The sequence below is a fragment of the Orcinus orca genome, chromosome 2, assembly GCF_937001465.1.
Source record: "Orcinus orca chromosome 2, mOrcOrc1.1, whole genome shotgun sequence".
In the NCBI taxonomy this organism is placed as follows: domain Eukaryota; kingdom Metazoa; phylum Chordata; class Mammalia; order Artiodactyla; family Delphinidae; genus Orcinus; species Orcinus orca.
This window is the reverse complement of record NC_064560.1, coordinates 152,158,852-152,180,119: the sequence shown is the minus strand read 5'-3', so window position 1 is coordinate 152,180,119 and position 21,268 is coordinate 152,158,852. Positions and strand designations below refer to the sequence as shown.

At 44.3% G+C, this 21,268-nt stretch overlaps 1 protein-coding gene across 4 annotated transcripts in view; it reads left to right on the top strand.

The window, feature by feature from the left end:
• Positions 1-21,268, top strand: part of PYGL (glycogen phosphorylase L) — a 79,750-nt gene that overhangs the window by 52,875 nt on the left and 5,607 nt on the right. For 2 of the 4 annotated variants that reach the window (XM_033416245.2, XM_033416246.2), the window contains exon 21: positions 1,960-5,725. In XM_033416245.2, the coding sequence (XP_033272136.2) occupies positions 1,960-1,990 (31 nt within the window). In that variant the 3' untranslated portion in view covers positions 1,991-5,725. Of the gene's footprint in view, positions 1-1,959; positions 10,597-11,567; positions 11,696-12,457; positions 12,841-16,554; positions 16,919-17,593; positions 17,662-18,898; positions 19,007-21,268 lie in introns of those variants that run through there. The other 2 variants (XR_007475693.1, XM_004285592.4) reach the window with 2 other exon arrangements.

The window sequence follows — 21,268 nt, the reverse complement described above, 5'->3', positions numbered from 1 at the left end:
TGCATCAAAATCAGTTGTGAATCTTATTAATAATGCAAATTCATGAACCCACACCAGAGTCCAGTCAGAAGTCAGTATCTAGGGGGTGGGGAGTGTGAGAATGTGCATTTTTAACTAGCACCCTTGCTAAAGAGATTTCATTCCTAGGTACATGATAATTGAAAACCACTACCTTCTTCTAAAACACAAGCAGATTTTCATGACTTGGATAATTTAAGAAAGCAAAGTACTACAGGAAGGGAGAGTGTTCAGCAGAGGCTGACGAGGTTGTTTTGGCCAACACTCCCTCTGAAAACAAAAGAGCTAAACATTGGAGTTACTGTATATGTACTTTAAAATAACTTCCTGAAAATAACAAATGGTAAAATAGTGAAATATTTATTAAAACTTATTGTTAAAGAAAATTTCGTATGATATATTGAACAGGGTATAATGTGTAAAATATATGTAAATATATTTAAATTAGAGCACAAAGAGAAAAATGTCTGGAAAACTCAGAAAAGAACACTGGAAACATATAAGACATGGGAACAGAGATATATATATATATATATATATATATATATATATATATATATATATATATAAAAATAATTATAGTCCCAGATAAAGAGAAGACAAAGAATGGAGCAGGCATAATACTTGAAGATATAATGACCAAAAATTTTCCAAAATGGATGAATATCAGGCCACAGTTAAGCAGGATAAGTACCAAGAACACCTAGGAGAATCAGAGTAAAAATGCTGAAAAACAAAGAAAAAAAGAAATCTCAAAAATAACCAAAAGAAAACATTATCTTTAAAGGAGCAACAGTAAGACTGGCAGCTGACTTTCTAATGAAACTGTAAAAGCAAGAACAAAGTGGATGACATCTTAGAAAGGTTGAAATAAATGACTGCCACTCTAGAACTCTATGCCCAGGAAAAATGGCGTTCAAAAATGAAGATGACATAAAGACATTTTCAGAGCAAAACATTTTCAGACCAACAGACAGGTGGAAGAAAAATCCCAGATGGAAGCACAGCGATGCTGGAAATAATAAACAGCAAAGAAAAGGGTAAATCTAAATACTGACTTTATAGTATGAGAATAATCATTTTTATGGAGTATGTAATATAGAGAAAATTAAAATACATGGTAGCAAGAGTTCATAAGTTGGAGACTTAATGTAATTAAATTTTCTAAGGTAATTGCATTATCCAGGAAGTGAAATATTCATTTATGTGGGAATTTAATTCAGGTAATTCATTGTCAACACTGAAGGAGCCATGAGAGTTTAGAGGACCAATGAAATGACATTTGTTTTATTTCCATAAGTAATTAAGATTGTGTATAGCAGGTGACACACTTTAAAATGTTTACTGTAACTCACCCTCACCTGTATTGCCAAGTAAAGTTTAAGATATACTGCAAGTGATTACAAGCTTTTAACACGTATCAAGATCACCTGTTCTTAGTCACAGAGATTCCAGTTTATGAAGACAGCTAGGATCCACCTAGCTGTCACCTGTGTTTCTAACAAACACCCCCTGCAGATTCTGACAAAGGCAGTTCTCAGAACACTTTGAGAAACACTGATATAAATATTATGTAAGGAGGGCAGCAGAAAGCAAGTCCTGCCTATTACTTCATAACGTATTATTTTCCTCCCCTGTAATCCAGATTACTCCATAACAACACTTATTATCACTTCACAGTGAGGGCTCTTTTAAGGTAATTTTAACTCTTTCCTTAGTATTTACTTTTAATTTCATAACTCTGAAAAGCAGGTATTGTGTATATTAAATAGAAAAAAGAGAGTTTATTAGACTGTCAGGAACTGTCTAAAGTTGGGGTGCTCCAGGTATCTCTGTGTTCAGATTGTACACAATAGTCTCTTCACTGTTTTTCTTTTCCCACATCAAGCTAAGAAATTATATGATGTAAAATAAGCATTTTATCTTACCTTTCTCTTCTAGAACTTTTGCAGCATTTGTTGCAACTCTGTAAAGCAATGAAAATTAGTACATATGCGAAGCAGTGACTTAACAGTCAAGTAAACAGTACAAAATGCAACATCCAGTATGAGCATCTGATGAAAGCTCTTGACCCTCGAATGTGCACAGACACAAAATTTTTCACAGGATTTCAAGAGGTTCCACTGGCCCTAAACAAGAATGCTTTCATTTAAAACGCTCAAGGAGAGTTCTGGAATGGGCTTCAGTGTCATAGACAGCCGGAGAGCTAGACCCTCCCTTGTATTACAGACAGGCATGCTGAGGTGTAAGGTCACTAGCCCCATGTGGAACCTGAGAGAAACCATCTCCTAGCTCAAGGGTCCTCCTGCTGCCCACTGCTGCCTATAATATGACACTAACGCCCCAAGGACCCACCTCAGCATCCATCTTCAGACCCCACTCACCCTGTTCCCAGAGAGTGGCCCCAGAGACACACAGGGGTGGTACCATTTCTCGCCTCGGTCCATTCATAGACACAGACAGCATCTGCAGTCAGCCCATCCTCCGTGGGTTTACCCGTCGAGTCCCCGAACCCTGGCAGCAAGGAAAGGCAAACACAATATCACTGCCTCCAAAATGAGGGCTATCAAAAGGCCCCTTCTTACTGAAAAATCTTTGTACACTTTTCCTAACACATACCTCCGTAGTCAACAGACAAGACATGAAAACCACTGTCACTCAGCACCTAGATGACAAAGGAGCTGTTATCACTTTAATTGGGAGATGTAAACAAAAGTGGTCTCACCTCCTCAACACTTCCATAATCCTGGTTACGATGGCTTAATAGGTAGGGAAAAATGCATTTCTGAAATCTGGTGTTTGACTTCAAACTTGAGAAGATCAGGCTCAACGGGAAAGAAGGAAAGCAGCATGGCAGAATAGGACCACACAGCCTGGGTCACACCCTGGCTCTGTCACTTAGCAGCTGTCTGACCTTGGGAAAGCCACTTAACATCTAACTGTGTAAATATAGTCTGAGAAGTGAAAAATAAAACCTTCAGGATCGTTGGAAGATTGCATGAGATGATGTAGTACCTTGGTACATAGTAAATGCCAGAACTCCACACAGAGTTGTAGTAGAAGCAAGCAAATAACGGGAAGATATTTATATTAAGTATGAACAGATAAAGAGTTAATATTGATCAAAAATAAAGAGATCACTTGGTTACATGAAACCACTGCCAGCCCCAAATAGATAAATGAGAAAAGAATATAAAGACATAATTTTAAATGAAAAAAAATACAGTGATAGACGAAGAGAAGGGAGATAAAAGGGGACAAAAGTTTACTGTGCAGGCACTTTTAAATCTTTACTTAATTCTCACAACAGTCCTACAAGGTATGTGTTCTCCACATTTTACAGAGAAAGAAACCGAGCCTTGGAGAGCTTAAGTAACTTGTTCACAGACACCCAAATGGCCAGCAGCAGAGCCAAGATTCACACCTGGGCCTGCCTGTGTCCAAACATTGTGCTTCCCCTACTACTGCATAGATGTGAGAGACTGAACTTTAAATACAAGCTGAACTAATAATGAGGAAGTAAATGAAACTTTTAAACTTTTAAACATGTCATATTATAGGCAACAGTGGGCAGCAGGAGGACCCTTGAGCTAGGAGATGGTTTCTCTCAGGTTCCACTTTTAAACATGTATTTAAACTACATTCCCTCCAAACAAGTTATCCAAGACACAGGGCAGTTCAGCATCCAGGGAAACGGGAACATCCATGTGTTTTTTGTGGTGCCATAAATTGAAGAGCCACTTGACAATGCAACTCAAGCAACAGCTCCTACTCCTAAGACAATGCAACTCCTAAGACAATGCAACTCAAGCAACAGATCCTACTCCTAAGACAATGCAACTCAAGCAACAGATCCTACTCCTAAGAATTAATCTCCAGGAAAAAAAATTCCAAAAGAAGAATAAACTAACTGCTTAAAGTTTTCCATAGCAATACTATTTTAAAAGAATTTAGGAGGAAAAAAAAACCTTGTATTAAATAGCAGTGAAATATTTAAGTAAATAAACAATTGTCTATAAATATAATGGAGAATGATCACCCTTTAAATTGGTAACTATGATTACTATGGAAAAACACTGAAGAATATTTTTTAAATGGTATTAAGTAAAAGAGCACAACGTAAAGTTATACAGAGATACAATCAGTAACATGAAAAACTTTATAGAGATAAAAACTAGGTGGGAATGCAAATAAATGAAAATAGTTTTGCTGGGTGATTGAAGTGATGAATGAATGAGAAAGGGGGAGAGAGGGAGGGAGGAAGGACAATTTAATAACAAAGTTTTAATTTTTAAAAGAAATCGCCTATCCAAAGGAGAAAATGAAGAGCTAGGGAAGTTTGGTCAGGCTGGGAAATGATGACTGTGGTGTGTGGAATCCAGAACCCGCCTGGAGGAGGTAGTCTTATCATACCATCCCCACACATCCCACACACCACAAGGCTGATCTGGCTACTTTTCACACCTACAACTCTTCTTCCTGTGCACATCAGAGACATACAATTCACCTTGGCCAACAGTAGGAGGGGAAAAAAGTACACGTTCCCACAGACCTCAGCACCACACCATCCCACTTAGTGAAGTACAAAGAGTGGAGTTCCAGGTGGAAAGTAAACCTAAAAATTAATAGACATCATCACCCCAGGCAAAACTGCATCCAGCCCACCACTCCTTGGAGTGATGAGAGAGGGGAGTAGACAGGAGAGGATGGCCATGTCTGAACAGGGGAGGGAGGATGAAGAAGGTGCTGGGGTGCTGGGCCTGGCAGGATTCCGGGCCCCACTAATGCTGTGAAATCAGGAGAGGGCTCTCGAGTGGGAGCTGGCCTGTGGGAGGAGAGACCAGGTCTTGGGATCGATAACTAGACAAGCAGCTGAATCACCTAAGGGAGAGATTACTGACTACCTGAGGGGAGTGTGGGAGGGCATAAACAGGAGCCCTCCAGCCAGCCGTCAGTCAGATAAGGCAAGGTGGAGAGCCTGCCATCTTCCTCATGCTGGGAGATGCAGGGGCTGCCCCCCAAAACTGGAGTCTGTAGCAGGCTGGTGAGGACACCAAGGTGTGGCCACCTTCCCTCGGCCCAGCCTCTTATGGGGCTGAAGAAGGGCCTGAATGACTTAAGAGAAGACACTCTACATCTTTATCCCATACCACCAAAAAGGTTGTTTCTGGTAGAAGGAGTGGTTTTTGCACTTAATATATTTTCTCAACCCATTCCCTAGCCCTTAGAAAAAGCAAATAAATTCAACTCCATCTGGTGATGAAAGGAACAAATTCATTAAAGTGTTTGGGACTCAGAGATGTTCACGTCTGTTTTGATCCCCCAAGGTCAAAGCTGGAAGAGAAGTCTACTCATGGGACTTTAGGCCCAGACACCACAAACCCACCCTCACCTCCAGGAGCTCTCAGGAGATAACCATGCTGAGGGCGCAGGAAGATCTTAGGGCTGTAGCCCAGAAGAGAATAAATGGAGACATAAAATCGGTGCCTTGAGGCCCCTTCAGACATACCTTTACTAGCTCAAGTCTATGAGGAGCTGCCCTGTAGAGGAGGTTTAAAAAAAAAAGAGCAAGAATTAGGAATTACAATGACAAATTCAACAAAAATCACTACCATGCTGCTGGCATCTGATCTCACGCCTTTCTTTTTCAGGTTAGACAAATAACCAGGAGAGAGGGCAATGCTTCTTGGTGTCATAGCCCACGCGCCTGTGTCAGGGTGAATGACCCACAGCTCTCCTCTGCTGCCGCCTTCCCCCAAGTGAGCACCGGCTGCCCGGACCGCTAGCGCTTCTCAACGTAAGCATTTGATTGAACTGCTGACAATCCCATCTCCTTTCACTGCTGCACAGCAAAACCTATTGCTAAGAATACTTCTAGAAGCTAAAGGAAACTAAGTTCCAGAAAGTGGCTTTTCAGAAAAAGGGATGATATAATCAAGTTCACTAAAGGAAGATCTGCCTGCATCCTGTCCACTCTGCCATGAGGTGCAAGATGAAGTGAAGGAGAGAGACTCAGAGCCCTGGAGGTACAAGAAATACATTTTTTCCAAAAGAACCACAGCCTACTCTGTATTAACCACATAAAAGGTAGATAAAGGTGATTCAAAAGGCAGAGGATTCTTTAAAAAACCATTTGAATTTGTTTTAGAGCCAAGTTTCTTAAACCTTAGTGGGTCATGGAGCCCTTTGAACATGTAATTAAAGCTATGGACCCGCTGCCCCGAAAAATGTATCCACTCTTCAAATTTTGTGTACAATTTTGGGTTGGGAGTTCATGGACCCTCTGGGGCTTCTGTGGATCCCAAGTATAGAACCACTGCTTTCATCAAGGTTCCCTGTGATCTGTCATTTGGCCTCCTTCCAGCTCAGTACTGCTGAGAGCAAGCTGAGACTTCCAGGCAGGAGACAGAGGAAGGTACAGCTGACCCCAAGTCAGGAAATCTGGGATAACTGAGGGCAAGAGCGGATTCACTCAGAGGGCAGACGTGACTGTGTGATTCACATGACCCTTTAAATAAAAATGCATTGTAACACCGTGCCCAGGTTTACACAATCAGAACAATGTTAAGCAATGTTGAAAAATGTTGATTTCACAGGAAATCTCTGTAAATGTGACTCTGAAACATACACCTCAAGAAAGCCCCTTGAGCAAAGGCAAGTCTTGAGAAGGCCATCTTCTGACACAAAAAGACAGTGAGTAAAAGAGACAGAGGGAGGGGAGCCGAGGGGCAGATTCCAGACCTTGTCACTGAGTTTGAAGTGTCCTCCCAGAGACAGAGCGAGGTCTGCGGGTCTCTGAGGCACACCGCCCCTCCCCCATGCTGAGACCCGCAGTCACAGCCAATACTCATCACCCACCATAATGACACAGGCCCACAGAGGGACTGGCAGTGCACCAAAGGACAGCCAGCCTCCTGGGAGGTGCTCTTGGTTACCAAGCAAGGTTGGGACCACAGAGAGCAGGCCGAGGCATCAGTATTCCAGACTAGAATTAGTCAGGTGGCCCCCAGTAGCCGTGATCAGAATTCCAGGTGGTCTCTCCTAGGGAATCCATACTTTTGATTAATAGGATTCATGCCAAATAAATGAATCTCCATGTGGTTCTGTGAGAAGACCACTGATGTGGAAACTGCTCTTCCTCTTCTCCATACCTCATGCCTACTCCCTACCCAGTCGTCCATGGATTTGATCCATCATTTCCGACACTCTTGGGGAGTAAAGGAACCATTGCCTTCTTTGAAATCAGTATCCAAATTTTGGAAGTTAGTTTCCCTTTCAGTTAAGGATCCACATTATTCTACATATAGAATATATAGATTTTTTTAAAAGAGAAGCCTATTGCCAGAACACCCTCAAATTTCAACAAAGGGAAAAAAATATGTGAAGGGATGCGTACAGACCTAAAAACTGAGCTCTGCCTTACATTCCCCCACAGGGCTGAAATACTCTTTCACTCTGTAAAAAAAAAAAACATCCAAGCAAAGGCAACTGACTTGTGTTCTGCACTGCCATGAAGATAAACAATAATTGGGTTGCCATCATGGAGGGCTGCTTCGTAGCAGCTACGGCCCTTCCCCTTAGCATCCTCCCCGCACCGGCAGCTAGAAACTGTATGCCTGAAAAGCAAGGAAAGGTTTCAGCCAACATGGACAGAGAGAAGACTTCTCTATCCTTGCCGAAGTCTGAAACCTCCTTATGTCAATCAGATACATATTTATATTTATATGTTTATATACTATTAGAATATATAATGGATTATTATACGTAAATAGTCAATATATTTACATACAGATATGTATCTGCTTAATACATATGCACATGGTAAAAATTAAAATATAATGCCACAAACGTCTTATAATGAAAACCACTACTGCCTTACCCCCCCTCTCCCATGCCGAGATAACCCCTTTTAACCATTTACTGTTTTAGTTCTTCTGACTCCTATACCAATCATGCTTCCAAGACTGCAATTCTTAGGTGTGGTTTGTTGAAATGCAATCCACTGGGTGGAAACAAGTAAAAGATAATAGATGTCTGCCACCTGCTCTTGGTTTGGCTGAAGAAACAAATTGGAAACAAAGGGAAACCAGTTTAGGTAGGAGAAAAGAACTTGAACATGAAATTAAGCTATTCTACTCAAGAAACCCAGTGACCTTGTGATTTTAAACACCTGAGTGAGCTCCAGTTCCTCCACCTTGTTAAACCAATGAATGAACCCTGCTAACACGAACACTGCCATATGACATGTCACCAGGAGACCTGGAGAACTGGCCATGTGATGATAAATCTTCAGTCCCTCAATCTTTTTTTTTTTTTTTTTGTCACACGGCGTGCAGCATGTGAGATCTTAGTTCCCCAACCAGGGATCAAACCCATGCCCCCTGCAGTGGAAGTGCAGAGTCCTAACCACCAGACCACGAGGGAAGTCCCAGTCTCTCAATCATTTAGAGGCAAAAAGTCTGACATCAAACCCCAAGGCCTCTGTACTGCGAAGACGGGCATTGCTGCCAGCTAGATAAGCTAGTCACGAGGACAGCTGACTCACCAAACAAGGACTGATGGGGCAAGAGTAAAGAAGAAAGATGTTTTCAAATTCCAACACTATTAGTGGGACTGTACCCTGCAAATTAGGAAGAAGTTATGTGAACCCATCCATATTGGCCCCTAAACATTCTGTGATCACATGTTTAAACTCAGGGAGATGAAATATAAAACAGGGCACAGGAAAACTGGCAACCACGAACAAGTAGGTGAACCAAACAAGAAAATATTGAGATCAGCAGAGCAAAACAGACAGTAGGATGCTCACGGCCTTGATAGACAAGTATTTATGGAGTGCCCTCTGCCAAGCACTGTGCTGAGCAATGGAAACCCACCAACAAAGTCCCCCACCTATGAAGTTACTGTCTCATAAGGAAGACAAACATTCATCAGATAATCACACAAGCACTTATTCAATTACAGTGGGGATAAACGCAGTAAAGGACAAGCACAGGTTGCACTAACATATGCCGAAAATGGGGGCGGTGAGGAAAGGGTTTCCTGAAAATTACCGTTTAAAATGAGACCCAAGAGATGGGTAAGCAGTTAGGCAAAAGGAGGGAACAGAGGGAGCAGAGAGAGAGAAAGAAATGCAGACAGAGCATGGCTTCTATACACGGAGGCCAGTGGGCCTGGAGCAGGGTGGGAAGGGGGTGAGGCATAAGGCAGGGAAGAAGACAGACCCAAGGCACCTGAAAGACTCCAAACTCCAACGTAAGATTCCTGAAAAGCAAATGCAAGCAAGTCAAGCGTCAATATAAAGGGAAGCTGTGTGGAACAGCTTCCTCCAAGGAACACCGACCTCTCCCCAGGCAAGTAACACAGCACTGCTCACCTCTGCCCTTGTGACCTGAAAGCCACACCCACCAAGCACCCCAGGGTCCAATCAGTGCACTCACCATGTTCCCAGAATCACCCTAGGTTCACCTTTGATGTAGAAGCTCACTGTGTGAGGAATCTTTAACTCCGGTTTCTTTAAATCCACAAGAAATGGTGCTTTGACTGGAAAGGAGAATTCATTGTCAACTCCCAGAATCGAATTCCACGTCTCTTAATCACAATCAAAAAAAGTAATTAGCCTCATGATTGACATGTTTCTAAGCTGCAAGCTACTACACTCAATTCCAAGCAAAGTATTTTTACTTTATAAACTAGGACTACCCCGCAAAAGAGTTGCCCCCCCCCAAAAAAACTAAAGCTAGACTTAAAAATACCACCAGTGTTATATATAGCCTCTAATGGAGTTTATTCAATCTTCATCCCCGTTTCAAGCGAAAAGCAAAGGAGACCATTCACCTAAAAAGTAAGAGGGTCTAGAAGAAGGTAGTGAGTATTTTGCTACTTAAGTCATGAGTTACTTTTTGCACTAAGTAAAACCTAGTCATTAGCCATAAGCCACTAAATGTCCAAGATAAACATACACCTGGAGACATGCAGGTGAGAGCATCACCTGTGCTCTAGAAGAACCGTGTGTCGCACTGACTAACGCAGCACTTGGTAGAAAAAACACGGGAAAATAGATTTCTCACATCAACCTGTCTCTCTCTCAAGGGATACAGGCAAGAAGAGGAAGAGAAAAGGCACAGAATACAGGAAGCAGTAAGGTATACAGATTAATAGCCAATTTGAAGACTGAGCTCCTGAATTGAAACCCTACCCACAAGGCCATATTTTTCTATCTATCCCAACAGTTTGCAAGGATTCATCCTAGACCCCAAAGCCAATATTAAATAGGTTTCAGACCATTTAAGTCTAGCCACAATTTTATAACTGACATATCTTTTTCATTATGCCATAACTGTAAGGGCAGTAAGTTCTCTATTTGGGAAAAAAAAATATAAAGGCAAATTCACAAAAGGTACATACTCACAAAAGTTGAAAAAAATCACCACGTGCATCAGAGGAGGGAAAATACGTTCGTTTAATGATTTAGTTGTAAAGCTGTCACACAGAGTGGCAATTTTTCTTGTGAGGGTTGAACAGGAGTATGGGAAAGATCTGTAAGATATTGTGAAACAGACAAGGTATTCAAAATCAGTCCAAGTGTTGCCTCGGTTTGTTTCTCCTTTTAACCTCCAAATCGAATTTCACAGACCGACACTGGGAATTACAGGCAGGTTGGCATTTAAGCAAAAATCCTTTACAGAACTGTACGTAATTAGGGCAGATCCAGATCCGGCACGAAGGGAGAACCAGGAGAGGAAAGCAATAAGTCAGGGCCCCTACCAGCTGCTCAGAAAGCCCAGGTGTGACAGGAGGGGAGGGGACACGGATGTACTCGCGTCAGACTTGTTTCCTCAGTGTACCCCACAGAAGGCCAAGGCTGGACCCCGAAGTCACCGGGAAACAGGATTCAGACTGTTTTAACAGTTGCCACAGTTTTCAGTCACATCACAGTTCAGTGCTGTATGTGCTAGCTACTATTAGTATTAGTCTAAAGCAGTGAATGAATAATCGTCAGATTCCCACCGCCCCTTCTGGCTGGGTCTTGGGAAGCAATGAGACGAAACCCTCACATCTGAGGTGACATCCCTGGTGGGCGGGGCCGTGAGGAGCAGCGTGGGGTGCAGGGGGGACCTGGAGGCTGGACGCAGCAGGGCCTGGTCAGGGAATGGGACACGGGGGGCCACGCACATCTTGTTCATTCTACTGCCCCCTGTGACACGAACCATCCAAACTGGGTACCACCAGCAGACAAGTTATGGTTTGTCCATGAGGGCTCACTCAGGCTACCTCTGTCTCTAGCCACATCTCCCGTGAGGACTGAGTGTCTCCTACCTTTGAGAAACGAGGGACACAGGAGGTCAGTGTCACCACCTGCTGCTCCCAGTTTTTGTCCACATCGTCCATGCCAAGAGTCCCTTTCCCTACTGTGAACGGTCAGTATGATCAAATCGTGAGGCTATAGGGGATGGAAAGCATTTCTGATGCACTGTCTCCCCTGCCCTGATTCCTCTGCTAGACCAGAGGCATCTTAGAAGACAACTGTTATTACCTCTGCTTTGCAGATGAGGAGGCTGAAAAGTTAAGGACCCTTCCCAAGGTCACACAGCCAATGAATGGCAGAGCCACGTGAACCCAGGTCTGTACAACCCCAGAGTTCCATGGTGATCTCCAGTGAGCTGTCACAGTCCTGGTGAGTTCTACTTGTCATCCTTGAAGCAAAAATGAGCCCCAGGAACAAGGCTGGGCTCTGGTAAAATTCAGCTCTTAGAGTTGTTTCAGGATCCTTTTCTCCCCTTCTGCACCCTTGCTCCTCTCAGGGTCCCTCCTTCCTCCCACTTTCTTCCTTCCTGCTCCCGTATCCTCAGAAGATAGCCAAAGGCATCAAAGAAAGACCTCTAAAAAAATTCTCCCTCAAGTGTTAATAACTTAAAAATCAGGGCACTTACACATGTTTGGAAAAGGCATGGAGGCAGAAGATAATGAATCTGATGAATTTCCAGCAATTCTGCTGGGAGTGGAAAAGATAAGCAGGCTAAGGGTGATGGACAGCTCTTCAAATACATCAGCCATGGGCAACTGCCTACACATAAAATCAGCAAGAAAGAAACGAAAATGATTGTTTCATACTTTAAAATAGCCTCCATGAAGGTGGTCGGAAGCAGAGTATATGGCTGTTCTGATTTTAGAGATAAGAAATCAAAACCCAGAGGAGCCACTTTGAGCCACAGATCACGCCCAGACAGATGAGCAGAACTGAATTCTTATGCTCCCTTCCAGTTGGCTGGCTCTGGCTTTCTTTCTCCTGACTCTCTGAACTCCCACTACCCTGCCTGTTAGACTCCCGCTAAGTTACCTTTTGCAGGTAGCAGGGTGCTTGGGAAGCTGGGGCAAGAGAGGGAAATATGTTTCTGTTTTTAAAGAATAATTCATACAGGACCCTTCTCTCAAATAGCTCAAGGCACTTCTGTGAGAATTGCTGCGGGAAGAGAACAGAGTGACCACATCCCTCACAGCATCAATAATGCACAACGGCTCCTTTTAACTAGGGGGCTGTCAGTTTGACTTCCCCTAGATCAATAGGGGATCAAAAGTCACCAGTGGCTAATAGACCTTATTTGAGCAGAGGATGCAGTTTCAGCCCGATCCTCGCTCGCGGCCAGCACATCAAACAGCCACCTTGCTGCTTTGGTGTTCTTCGCCTGCCCTTTGATTAGCTGTGGCTGTAACTGCACCGCATCCCACAGGGGCTACAGAACCTAACTGGATGATTCTTACTGGCAAAACCTGGTGGAACCAGCTGCTCCAGGGCGAATCATTTCTCCTTCATGCTCAGAGGTACCAGCTTTGGGAAGCCCAACTCTGACCACCTTTGGCAAGACAACGATTCCAAATATTAAGACATGCCACACATCCACCCTGTGCCCATTCATCCCGCCAACATGTATTGATCACCAACTCACCAAGCACCAAGTTACATCTGTGTTCTCCTCCCTTCTTTCCTCCCAACCAAATCCTCCCTTTCCTTCACATCCACTCAAGTGTCCCTGTTTTTTTTTTCAAAGCTTCTCTAGACAGATCTTCTCATGGTGACTTTTCCTCTTTTCACCCCTCCCACTAATTATAATCGGGGCCTCAGTTTGACCCTTAATTGTTTTCTGATTGTTTTCCCACTATGAGTCCTGTCTCCCTAGTGACAAGAACCACGTGACAGATAATACTGCTTTTACATTCCACTCTGCCTAGCACAGGGCCGAGCTCCATAAATATTCATTGAATGAAAGGTTGAGAACAGAAAGAAAAGTGTATTTCTTTCATAAAGGAGAAGGAAGCAAGGCTTATTGGTAGCTTTGGGGGACAGGGGAAGGGATTCCTTCTCTGTTTTGAATTATTGATACAACTGAAAATTAATCAATGTGAGCTCCCCAAGAGCAGGGGTTTTGCCTGTTTTATTTATGGCTGTGTGCCCGGGGCCTAGATGAGTGCCTGATAGGGAGTGGGATGTCCAATACTCTGGTGAGGATGGATACGTTTATCAGCCTTCTCCTGGGGATTTTCTAAGCACTATCTAGAAAAGTAAAAACTTGGGATGAAATAGGGAGAAATGAAGAGGAAAACAGCCCTTCGGCTTCCCCCAACTTCTTTCCTGAACATGGTTTCCATTTTTCTGATTTGAAGAAAATCAGTTGCAAGTGGAGATTTACTTTCCTGGGCCCATCCATCTTCAGAAGCAACTACATCTGATGAGACTTTTGTAAAATAAATAAATAGATCCCCAAGGCATTAAAAAATAATCACTGAAAACAACATGGTTAAATGTTCTCCCTGAGTTTCACAACATATCACAATAGATCCACAGCTACAGGCTGTTCCAGGTGCACAGCAAGCCCTCCATGAATGTTTGCTAAACTAACCAGCTCCAAGGAACAAAAAGGACTCGGGATGCTGGATATCAGTCTATGCCTCAGCACGGCCTAAATTAGATCAGTAATTTTCTGCTCAGATGAAGAAATGGCCAAGTATTTTATTCTTTCACGAAGCATCTTGAGAATTATTTTTAGTAACTACGAAGGCAAGTAAGGGGCCCCAAATCCCCATCTCCACTCCACTATCAACAAAGTGGGCTGTTCTCTAAAAGCGTGAACTGCAGCTTTGATTCTCTACCAAATAAATGTTAAATAATCAGCCATCCACTGAAAGGTGGTAAATGCTAGCTTTCCCAGAACAACCGTATCTGGGAGGTAAGGCCCATGATGGTGAAAAGTGCAGCCAGTCAGGACATTCTGACTGGTGTTCAGATCCAACACAGAAAGGGGGCTCCGGCCTGCACCGCTGGGCCAGGAGAGGGCCGCTCTCTGCTTCCTGCCTTTGGCCACAGCAGGAAGAGAGGAAAGGAGATTGGTGTTTGTCTTCACCACTCAGACATTCCAAAGTGAAGTCTCCTGTGCCTGGATATGATTTTTGGATACCTTGTAATCAGCAAAAATTTAACAAAGCAAAACAAAGGAATAGAAAGAAGAAAGGTAAACAAAACTGCCAATACCTTCCCACACCAACAAGACAAAACAAGACACGCAGTCTTTTGGGTCCAAGGTCTGCAACCAATACCTGGCTTCAACGCAAACAAGACTGTCAGTGCATTGCTGGTCGACTGAGGTAGTCTAAGATGACTGCTCAAGCCAAGGATTCATGGAAGGAAGAAAATGAAAAACCTGTGCTGACCTACACATTTCACATTTAAAGGATATAAGAACTAGGCACAGGCAATGATGTCAAGTTATGGTTTCAATGTACCATGCATCTCTAGCATTATAGAGAGGCGTTCTTTACACACCAGACGCTTCACACTCAGGGAGGTGGGCTTCCGATCCTTCTCCATCTACACAGATAGGCCCTTGACCTAACAGAATGCCTTCCAAGACTACAACACCGATTATTATTGTCACTATTATTATTTTTTAAAATCCGTCCTGCTGTTAGTAAAATGTCAAGGCAGATAAGAGATTGGCACAGGAACCTGAACCAGCTTTCTGGAATCTCTAGTTCAGAAGCCCCAAAGGGATATAGGTTCCTGAAAAATCAAACGTGCGAGTCTCGCCGGCGCGGGTATGGGTTGGGGCTGAGGATACAGCCGTCCAAGAGCTCTGGGGGCCTCCGAAGCCCCGGGAGTCAGCGCTCGGCCACCAGCCCTGCGTCACTGCCCGGCGGTACCCACCCTGCCGCATTCCGGGCGGTCGAAGCCGGCGGGGCGCTGCCGGGGCGCACAGGGCGCGGCGTGCACTCACCTCAGGTTCCACGCGACCATGTGCCACCACGCGGGCACGCAGCCCTGCTTGTCTGTCTCCATCCCGCGTCGCGTCTGGATCCGCCGCCGCCGCGGGAGCTGCCGCCGGTAGCCCAGAGCCGCGCCCCGGTCGCTCTCCTCCCCCGCGGGTGTGGCGACCCGGGGGCCCTGCGGCGGGTGGAGCGGGGCGTCTGACCCAGCGCGCGGCCCGGGGGCGGGCTGCCCTAGCGCCCCCGACGCCACACGCACTGATGTGTGATGGAAGTAAGTGCCCTACTCTTCTGGCTGGCTACGCGCAAACTTATTTTGTTTTATTCTATACATCTGTGTGTGTGTGTGTGTGTGTGTGTGTGTGCGCGCGCGCGCGCGCGCCCTGCATGGAGTAAAATACATTTCTTACTATGACAGTAATAAAACAAAAGTCTGAGAGTCGCAGCTTTAGAAGATCCTCCTGAAGGACATATGCTTTCCTCCACTTTAACCCTTCTTTTTTCTTTCTCCCTTTTGTTTTTCCCTTTTTCCCTGAACCTTCCCTTCCCAACCCCCATCTTCTCCCTCTCTCTCCCTCTCTCCTCTCTCTTTCCCTCCCTCTCTCTTTCTCTCTCTCTCTCACACACACACAAACCTGTCATCATTACTGTAGTAAGAATTTCTTTAGCTCCCTTCCATTGATTACTACTTTATCTGTCCACAGGGTTATGAACTACACAATTACTCCATGTGTCCAAATGCACCACCTTTTTGGTGTTTTGTTTACCTAGCAGCAGGTAGCAGAAACCTCCACCTCCACCCCCCACCCCCCAACCTTGTATCAGGAGTTCAGGCTTGGAAAGGTTTGGCAGCAGTGCGCTTACATCGTGCACTGTCTTCTGGAGCAGAAACCGTCCTTCACCGGAGCTGTTCCAGGGAAGCCACGGGGCAAAGTGTGAGGGCAAAGGGGGACAAAGGGAATGAGGTTCCATTTGGAACCAATTTGATGCCAGCACCAAGACTGCATCTGGGAGGCAAGGTACAACCTCCCCAGAGGGAAAAAGGGGTCTCTCATGTGCCTGAGCTGTTGGGCCTTTGCCAGCTGAGCAGAGGGCCTAGCAAGGACTGCTAACCCACAGAAAGTGCATAGGGACGCATCAGCTTGGGGCAACTGGCCAGTCTAGAGGAAAGCACCAACACCTTTCAAGAAAGGGCAGTTCCCTTCGAGAACTAGGCCATTTCAGGTAACTGGTCAGACAAGGGGGAATTTTGTTCACCTCTTCTTGTCATTTCTCTAGGAATGTCAACTTTTGGATGCACATCAAGATAGAAGAGGAATCAGGTGAGGAAGGACCAGAGGAATCTGAGCCTGCCTGATGAGCCAGCTGCAGCTGGGTCACACCCTGCATGATGAGAAATGTTAAGCCACCGTCAGATTCCACCCCCGGAGTCATCGTGAAATGGGTCTGGAATCTCACAGAACTTATTCAGGGGAGCTCCGGAGGATACCCTGGGCCATGCCCCGTGGAGGTGGAGGGATCCGAGATGGCAAGAACAGGGGGAGGAGAGAGCAGCAGCTGCGTTTGGTCCCAGCTTCTATCTCCATCTGTTTATTCAGGTTGAGAGGTCAGAGGCCCACGTGCTGGTTGAGCAAACAAAGTTGTAAGTCCCAAGTCTAAGGAAATGGTTGAAATGCTCAGCAAAATCTCTGAAGTTAGAAATAACTATGGCCCATTTTTTTTTTTAAAGACTGTATAAATTAAAAGTCTAGGAGAAATCTTTCCCCAGCATTAATAGCCCCTTTTCAAACGGCACATCCTGGAAATCAGAGAGCAGAGTCTCTGAAATGATTTCGCAAAACCTGAAAAACAAGTGATTCATTTATTTTTTAAGCACCTATTTCCTGAGTACATTTTGGGTGCCAGGTACCACATTTGGCTCTACAGGGATACAAAGCAGGATCCTGCGTGGTAGAGAGACTTACCTAAAGATAAATGATAACACAAAATAGGGATGGAAGCGTGCCCTCGGGACAGAAATCAAGTAAGATGGTGCGGGGGGGCGAGGCTGCCAGGGCCTAGATGTGGAGAAACGGCGTGACTACAAAGGGACATTTTAGGGTGATGGAAATAGTCTGTATCTCAAGTTTGTCGGTGATTACATGACTGTACGCGTTCACCAAAATTCACTGAATTGGAAACTTTCCAAAGGTGAATCTGACGAAACATAAATTATACCTTAACAAAGCTGAGTTTTAGAAAAGTGACCTGGGGGGGAGGGGGTGGGGTCAAGATGGCGGACTAGGAGGACGCAGAATTCGCGTCACCTCACAGCTAGGGCACCTACCAGGCACCGGTGGGGGACCACGGACACCGAAGGGGACGGGAGGAACCCTCAGCGACCGGGTAGGACCTGGGGCATGGGGGGAGTGAAGGGGGAGGAGAAGTGGAGGCGGGATGGGACTGGTGCCCCTGAGGGGCGGCTGGGGGAGGGGAAGGGATCCCACGCCCGAAGAGGGAAAGTGGGGGACCATTGAGAGGGCAGAGGATCAAAAGGGAGCGTGGCCAGGTTTCCCCTGCCCACTTGGGCCCCTGGGAGCCTGCTGAGATCCCGGGCCTGATCCCCTGCCCACCGAGGACCCTTACAGCCACTCGGGTCCTGAGGGAGTGGGAGGGAGGGAGGGAGGGAAAGGGGGAGCAAAAGTAAGGGCCAGGGCTTCCTTGGTGGCGCAGTGGTTGAGAGTCCGCCTGCCGATGCAGGGGACACGGGTTCGTGCCCCGGTCGGGGAAGATCCCACATGCCGCGGAGCGGCTGGGCCCGTGAGCCATGGCCGCTGAGCCTGCGCGTCCGGAGCCTGTGCTCCGCAGCGGGAGAGGCCACAACAGTGAGAGGCCCACGTACCGCAAAAAAAAAAAAAAAAAAAAAGTAAAGGCCAGACCAAGGGGACCAGCACCCCTGAGGGGCGGCTGGGGGAGGGAGGAGTTCCTACATCCAACGGGACCCACCCACGGTTAGGGGTCCAGCAGGACAGAGGAGGCCCTCGTCCTCGTGTTACCGTATGCTAACACGTATGTATGGAATTTTAAAAACTGGTACTGATGAACCTACTGGCAGGGCAGGAATAAAGACGCAGACGTAGTGAACAGACTTGAGGGCGCGGGGTGGGGGGGGCAAGGGGAAGCTGCGATGAAGTGAGAGAGTGGCATGGACTTATATATACTAACAAATGTAAAACAGGTAGCTAGTGGGAAGCTGCTGCATAGCACAGGGAGATCAGCTCAGTGCTTTGTGATGACCTAGAGGGGTGGGGTAGGGAGGGTGGGAGGGAGACGGAAGAGGGAGGGGATATGGGGATATATGTATACGAATAGCTGATTCACTTTGTTATACAGCAGAAGCTAACACACCATTGTAAAGCATTTATACTCCAATAAAGATGTGAAAAAAAATAGAAAAGTGACCTAAAAAATGTACAGATAAACTGGATAAACAAACATGTCCTTTCTGATGTCATAGAAATGGAAAGACAAAGCTGTGGGTACAAATCCGTCAGAAACCAGTAGTTGAATGTTATTTGCGCTTCTAGCAGAAAAAGAGATCTCATTAGAGATAGATTAATTTTACCACCTCAAATTATTCTAGAGAAAACGAACTGGGGACAAGAACAGCTGTCTCTCAGCTGCCATACAGCTGTGGAGGTAAACCAGTAGTGATAGAGCATTTGAGGGACGAAGAACTAGCAAACAACAGGTAACTGATTTTCCATTATTTGGAGAATGTTTTTTCTTGAAAAGAGAGTATTTATCCACCTTGAATTTTCTTCTTTTTTATTGAGATATAATTGATGTATAATATAATATATTAGTTTCAGATGTACAACATGATTCAATATTTTTATATATTTTGAAATGATCACCATATTAAATCTCATTAATATCCATCACCACACATAGTTACAATTTTTTTTCCTGTGATAACTCTTAAGATCTACTCTCTTAGCGATTTTAAAATATAAAATACAGTGTAATTAACTATAGTCAAGCTGTACATTACATCCCCAGGATTTATTTATTTTATAACTGGAAGTTTGTTTTGTATCTTTTGACCCCTTCACGCATTCATCCATCCCCATCCCCACCTCTGGCAGAAACAACCAATCTGTTCTCTGTATCTATGAGTTTAGGTTTTGTTTGTTTGTTTTTAGATTCCACATATAAGTGAGATCTTTATCTTTTGTCTTTCTCTGACATTTCACTTAGCATAATGCTCTCAATGTCCATCCATGTTGTCACAAAAGGCAAGATTTCCTTCGTTTTATGGCTGAGTAATATTCCACTGTGTATATATACATATATGTATATCACATTTTCTTTATCCATTCACCCATTGATGGTCACAGCTTCTTTCCATGTCTTGGCTACTGTAAAGCTACAATGAACATTGGGGTGCATATATCTTTTTGAGTTAGTATTTTTGTTTCCTTCAGATAAATACCCAGAAGTGGAATTGCTGGATCATATGGTAGTTCCATTTTTAATTTTTGAGGAACCTCCATACTGTTTCTCATAGTGGCTGCACCAATTTACATTCCTAACATCAGTACACAAGGGTTCCCTTTTTTCCACATTTTTGCTAACACTTTATTTGTTGCCTTTTTGATAACAGCCATTCTAACAGCTATGAGGTGATATCTCATTGTGGCTTTGATTTGCATTTTCCTGATGATTAGTGATGTTGAGCACCTTTTCATGCACTGCTGGCCATCTGTGTGTCTTCTTTGGAAAAATGTCTGTTCAGATCCTCTGTCCATAGCTTTATTGAAATATAATTCACATATCATAAAATTCACCCTTTGAAAGTACAGTTCAGTGGTTTTACTATATTCACAGAGTTGTGCATTTATCACCACTATTTAATTTTAGAACACTCTAATTCACCCCAAAAGGAAACCCCATACCCCTTGCTGGGTCATACGTTAATTTTATGTTTAATTTTTTACGGAACTACTAAACTGTTTTCCAAAGTGGCTACATTGTACAATCCCACTAGCATGAGCCCTACATAAACTACTGCCTTGCGTTTTCCCATTCTTGTCCTTTTCACCCTTTCTCAGCTTTGCATATACAGATGTGGGATATTGAAAACAAAACAAAACAAAAACACAAAAAAACAGATGCTGTTGAGATTGAAACGCAACATTAAAGGGAAGTTTGAGGATAGTTCCAGAAGACAGGGAGTGAGTCAGATAACTTATTCAGATCATTTATTTTTCTATGTTGTTTAGGTTTTGTATTGTCTTAGCCTATATCAGATCTAATTTATAGTTACATATATAACTATATATAGTTATATAGTTAGATTATAGTTATAAGCATGGATGTCGTGTTGTTCTCATGGTCTTGGATTTGAGCATGTTGATACGGGCTTCCTTTTAGCAAAGGAGGTGATTTCTTTGAGAAGAGACAGTGATGAGAGTTGGACTAGAAGTGCCTGAGTGCCTTCTTTCTTCCAAAGAACTCTGCACTTTCCAAGACATAGCCCAGAGGCTCTCTTGTTCCTTGGCAAGAGATGGAAGTTGGTTTTCCCATGTATCTGTGGAAGCAGTGAGCCAGGATTAAAAGCCAGGGGTGAAAACTCCCTCCTACATCTCTGGATGCTCCTTTTCAAATTCCTCCTGCCAGTCCTTAAAAGTTAGTTGTCCTGCAGGCTTCCTTCATAGCCCTGCTTCTCTTGTGTTATATCAGTGTGTCCATAATCATGTTCAATTATTTGGAGAGCTCTAGGCTACACACAGTAAAATAAGTTCCTTTGTCCAGGATCTCACGTCTCAAAATCGTTACTTGGCTAATGTTCTTTGAGGATCTCAAAGAAGGAGGTATAGAATGCAGCTTGTCACTAAATTCACCTCGTCCCCACCCTCCTCCAAACCTGTTCCTCCTGCAGGATTCTCTCTCTTGAAGAACAGCATCATCACACACCAAGTTTCCCAAACCACAAACTTGGGACTCACCA